This window comes from Esox lucius, chromosome 6, assembly GCF_011004845.1.
Source record: "Esox lucius isolate fEsoLuc1 chromosome 6, fEsoLuc1.pri, whole genome shotgun sequence".
Lineage (NCBI taxonomy): Eukaryota > Metazoa > Chordata > Actinopteri > Esociformes > Esocidae > Esox > Esox lucius.
Genome location: NC_047574.1, coordinates 26,351,949 through 26,357,948, shown reverse-complemented (window position 1 = coordinate 26,357,948; position 6,000 = coordinate 26,351,949). Strand labels below are relative to the sequence as shown.

General features: G+C 39.2%; 1 protein-coding gene across 1 annotated transcript; it reads right to left on the bottom strand.

Annotated features, from left to right (window-relative positions):
* Window positions 1-1,665: 1,665 nt before the first annotated feature.
* On the bottom strand, window positions 1,666-4,344 carry LOC105010712 (GTP cyclohydrolase 1-like). Its single transcript, XM_034292574.1, has 6 exons — window positions 4,008-4,344; window positions 3,484-3,593; window positions 3,196-3,251; window positions 2,998-3,029; window positions 2,784-2,868; window positions 1,666-2,371 (listed from the first exon to the last, which is right to left on the bottom strand). The coding sequence occupies exons 1-6, from the start codon at window positions 4,297-4,299 to the stop codon at window positions 2,242-2,244; spliced, it is 705 nt and encodes a 234-aa protein (XP_034148465.1). The 5' UTR covers window positions 4,300-4,344; the 3' UTR covers window positions 1,666-2,241.
* Window positions 4,345-6,000: the final 1,656 nt, after the last annotated feature.

Sequence of the window (6,000 nt, the reverse complement as noted above, 5' to 3'; positions counted from 1 at the left end):
TGACGCCAATCGCACGTTCATGTTTTTTTTTTTCCGTCTATTTAAAAATTAGCCTAATAAACATGTTGCATTCAATACGGCCTGATTATGTCCTTTTTTTAAGTTACATAGCCTGCCATGCAGTTTTCCTCAACTTCACTAATTAAGAGGCAATATTTGACCGGCATATCATCAAAATGTCCGAAAAACAAAACCTCTTTTTTTCTAGCGGAAACTCTGGCACAAACAACAGTGAGAGACCTATCCCCGACTGGTAGGCGCAGAATCCTCTCGCACAATCTCCGGCTCCTTCCCCACCAGCGAGGTGACATTCCACGTCCCTAGAGCTAGTTTCCGTGTCCAGGGATCGGGCTGTCTAGGCCCCCGCCATCGACTGCCGACCGATCCTCTCCGCACCGGCCCCTTATGGTCCCTCCTGTGGGTGGTGAGCCCACGAGAAGGCGGCCCCACATCGCACCTTCGGGCTGAGCCCGGCCGGGCCCCATGGGGAAAGGCCCGGCCACCAGGCGCTCGCGTACGAGCCCCAACCCCGGGCCTGGCTCCAGGGTGGGGCCCCGGCTGCGCCATACCGGGCGACATCACGGACCTCAACATTTTTATCATCATTAAGGGGTTTTGAACCACCCGTCGCCTAGGACCTGTTTGCCTTGGGAGACCCTACCAGATCAACATAGCTCCTAGGGTCACTCGGGTACTCAAACCCCTCCACCACATTAAGGTGGCAGTTCATGGAGGGGGATTTGTGCTTTTGATTAACATTATTCCAGGTTTTGCTTTAAATGTTCCATCTTCTTCATGATGTAGTTTCTGTTAGAAATTGTACTAGCCAATTGTGGGTCCTCCCAGAGACAGGTGTATTTAATGTGATATCATCAAATTATTTTGTTTCATTTTTAATAAATTTAGAAGGATTTGCATGTTTCATTTTTTCACTTTAACATTATGGACATTTTGTGTGTATCATTGGTACAACTTCTTAAGATTATTATTCTTTCCCTGATTCCCTGGCAATTCACAGACCTTTCTGAGCTACTATTGTTGTACAAGCAAATCCTGGGAGGTTTAATGCTTGTTGCAAAATGTATGTTCACATTGTTACCCATAGCTTGACCGTTATAATGCTGGGGGAAAGAGGTTTGTCACAGACACTGCAACTTGTGACTAACTTCTGACTGTGAGTCAAGGTTCAATTAGAGTAACCTAGACAACTGTAGGGGGCCAGGAAATGTAGGACAAAATATTTGTAGAGGGCTGCCACCTACTCCGTCACCAAACCCTGAACTGGAGAAATAGCTTAGCACTGCTGCAATTGCATCAAATATCACAAATGTCATTGGATTATGGTCCAACAAATCTAACTTACAAACATGTTAAAATAACTATTGATTTTAGGGTTAAACTTGAATATTAGTCAATGGAATAGTACCAAGAAAATTAGTTTTCACTAACTGTGACGCCCTGCTTTTTTGCATTTATATTAAATTATAATTTCTCTGCAACAATTTTACTTGTAAAAGACAGGAAATATCTGAATTTTAAGAACTAAAATACTTTTTTTGTAAATTGAACAGTCAAGCTCACAATACTGACAAATCTCAACTCCTGCAAATTAGGGAACATTTCTGTAATTTCATTTTGTCAACAAAAATTGAACCAGAGACCATATATTGCTACAATATAATTTTAATGTAAGAACCAACTAAAATAATAGCACCGCTTTACTGGCACAATAGTCAGACAATCTAAATTAGTACAAATGTCAATCTTATATGGGTTATATTTCAGCTTCAAGTTCATATATCATGTAACTACATCAAATAATCCAATATGTCACAGAATAACAGTTAGGCATTTCCCCTAAAGGGGAAAACAGAGGGTCTTTCAGGAGAAACATTTAATATACTATCCAAGGACTACATTTAACTTAAAGTCATCAAGGAACTTGTGGTTTTTTCCCCATCATCATGACTTCCTAATATAACAATTTTAACATAGTACCATGCCTGTGTTCAAATACTATTTCAAATACTTCATCTTTGCTCGACTGAGCTCGTCTGTCTTACTGTATTATCCCAAAGCTGCAAACCACTCACAAACCGTCTCTCCAGGTCAAGGCTCAAAATATTTTGTTCGGATTTTAAACCAAGTTTGGTAATTTCACAGATGGTTGGAAAAATCTACTTGCAAATGCAGACAAAGAAAGACAATTGAAGATTGGTGAGGTGAAATTTGGCAGTGTGTTCAGTTGTTTTTAGTCAGGACCAGGAACTCCTCTCGGGTCTTAGGATCCTCTTGGAAGAGTCCCAGCATGGAGCTTGTCACAGTCTTGCTGTTCATCTTCTGTACGCCCCTCATCACCATGCACATATGACTGAAACACAATACAACAGACCAACCACAGATGTTAACACAAACAGATAGATAAGGCCTTTGAAATAATTATTTGATTAATAGAATAAAGTGCTCCAAAACACAAAACATTGTAGGGCAACATCCTGCAAAAATGACATAATTAAGTAACAAGGCTTAAAGTGGTTCCTAGGCACAATGCATAGCAGAGGCAGAGTGCCTGGACACCGCATTTAGCCATGGAATACTGGCCATATCAATGCCTAAGAACCAATGCAACTGTCAGTGCCTTGCTATTAAAATGCAATAGGAACAGTGCCATTTATGTCATACTGTAATAAACTGCATTCAAGACTTTAACCACTAGTTTATACTTAACATAACAAAGGTTTGTATTAATTCTGCCTTTAATTCTGCAGATAAAAGACACTCACACTGCCTCTATGATAACAGCTACACCTGCCGGCTGTAATGCCTCTGAGATGGCTGTAGCGATCTGCTTGGTCAGACGTTCCTGCACTGTTGTTGAAATTACAAACGTAAGAAGCAGCAATAAAAAAATTATACATATATATTAAACCCGCCGACTTCTCGTTCATTGACATTAGATATTGATAATAAACTGTCCGAAATCCAAACGATACTGACCTTGAAGCCTCCTGCTGAAAATTTCAACAATCCTAAAATAAAATGAAACAATATAGCACAGATTAGGACAGTAACTCTTGATTTAAAATGTGCGATTGTGCATTCATGTCTGCTTGTGTGCTTGCACCTGAGCGTGCATGCTTTTCTGAATGCATGACTGTTTTCGTGATTGTACTGTAACTGTCCATGCTTACTGACCTTGCTAGCTTACTCAAACCAACTACTTTATTATTTGGAAGATATCCAATGTGAACCTGTGATAGAAAAACAAAACACAGAAGTTTGTTCAACTATAAAACCTGATTAACTGGGTATAATTTATCATTTTACAATTATAAATTATAATTGCACATCAGCAAAAAATTCACACATTGACTGTCAGAATGCATACCAACCAAACTGCTGCTAAATATGCTACAAAAATAGTGTAACAATATTGCCTTACGGCTGCATAAATAAAACATATATTTTTTAAAAGTTGTTTACCTTGCCAAAGAAAGGCACCAGGTGGTGTTCACAGAGAGAGAACATTTCAATGTTCTTAACGATCACCATCTCGTTGTGGTTCTCGTTAAAGATGGCATCGTTCAGGATGTCTGGGAATGGAAAGGTACGAGGACATTTTTTTAATGTAAATGAACGTTTAATAGGCTACCTAAAATTATCACGGTTGTTACATACAATATAATATACCTGATTAGTCCCTAGAAAAAACATCGGTGTCAAAATGCATCCAATTGGTGTATTTGCTTCCAGTAATATTTAGAGTAACAGATGTGTAATCAAAGCTAATTGTAAATCCTAGGCACTTTATCGTGCAAAGTAGCAGTGTGGACTGTTGAAGACCAGCAACCTGCTGGATTAACTGGACTAAATTCGGTAAAATAAATGAACCAGCAAAATAAATATGTCAAGAATCAAAACGTATATTTTTCTCCGTCTTATTTGGCATATCTTTGTAATTTAAAACACATTTCCAGAAAAGTATACCGGACGGTCAATCCTCTCACCGTCTACGGTCTCACGGTAACCTTTGGTCAGGAACTGCATTGCTTTGGCGGCGCGTAACGGTGTGCGCAGGAGACCCTCGCGTTCCACGTTTTCTCCCAGTTCTCGAAGCACGGTGCTGTAGGCTACTTCAATTTCAGATAGCTTGCACACATCTTCTGATTCCTTAACCTGCTGTTTGCGGATCAATTCAGCTTTCTTTGCATCTATGGAGTTCTCATCGAACCCTTTGTGATATACTTTAATAACCTGTCCATTGCAGACGTTGATATCTGATGCTTTTTGAAACTCCATTTTAATTAATAAGAAATAATTAGATTCTTATTTCAGTGCTGCTCTGTTTACTAAGTTGTAGTAAAAGGTGACAGTAGATGGTTGGAGTCCCCCTTTATGGGCGCACAGTTAATGTCCTCTATGACCATGGCATGACCATTCCAGGATATTGGTCATGGAGTAGGCTCATGGCTCCTCAAGATAACCACATGTCACAATTGGATTGCTTGCCTGAGAATGCGGCACTAATTCACGAACGCATTTAATTACCTAAGATAGAATTTCTTTGAAATTACAAGAACAATACATAGTTGTGTAACCAATCAAGCCCATCACGAGCATTGGAAATGTGAGAAAGCGTGAGTCCCGAGAACTAATGTACTCTGAGAACTAAAGCACACTGCACTCAGTTTATGACCTGCCTTTCCTGAATTAGAGGACTTTTTGTCTCTGGTAAATTGTAAAAACATAAAATATCTTAACGGTTCTTTTTTTCAATCTAGTATTTGTTACAAGATGTATGCATTCCCCAGATGTTTTCCCAACTCCTGGACTAAAATATATATTTTTTCAAAATACCTATAAGCAAACAAGCAAGCAAGTTTATTTATATAGCACAATCCATACATCGAAGCAATTCAATGTGCTGTACTCAAATGAAAACATCATAATAAGAAAACATACAATAAGAAAACATATAAAGATTAAAAATGGGATAAAAACATAGGAAGCTATAAGGCTAAACAGTGTGGTTAAGTTTAAGTGCTCAGTCATAGGCACGTGAGAAGAGAAGTGTTTTTAACCCGGATTTAAAAATGGATATGTTTGGGGCACGTCTAAGATCTTCTGGTAGTTTATTCCAGTTGTGTACAGCATAAGTGCTAAACGCAGCTTCTCCATGTTTATTATGAATAGCTGACCTGTGTTCATGGATCTAAGATTTATATTCTGCAAACATATCAGAAATGTATTCAGGTCCTAAACCATTCAGAGATTTATAAACTAAAAGCACCACTTTGAAATCTATTCTGTAACTGACTGGAAGCTAATGCAAAGATTTAAGAACCGGAGTGATGTGCTCTGTTCTCTTGGTCCTGGTTAACATTCTTGCAACAGCATTCTGAATGAGCTGCAGTTTTTTTACAGTCTTTTTCGGGAGTCCAGTTAAGAGGCCATTACAGTAGCTGTAATATAGCTGTACAGCAAATGTGTCAGCTATATTATTGACATTTGCTCACCTATCTACAGTAAATAGGATTCCAAACTGTTAGAAAAGGTAAATTTTACACTTTCTTGTAATTCAAGCATCCCTGAAACAAATGCAGTTATTCTTAATACAATTTTGATGTTCTTAATCCTGCTATTTTTATGGGATGGGTAGAACCGTCCATTTAAAGGCCTTGATATACTCCAGTTTCCTATATGTGTATGTACGTATGCGAACACTACGCAATTGCGTGGCATTACACCAGTCAATAGCTGGAGTTCTTCCCACAACTATAAGGGACTCTTCACTTTCATCCTGATGGCTGTGTGTAATGCCAGGTACAAGTTCACATTTATGAACATAGGAGCATATGGAAGAAACAGTGATGCTGGGGTCTTCTCAAGGATCAGCATTAGATTCCAGCTCATCCAGGGCAAGCATTCCCCTTCCACTTTCCAGCTCCCCTGCCTGGGAGTGAGGTCCTGACTCCCCATGTCTTTGTAGGGTTTTGAAGC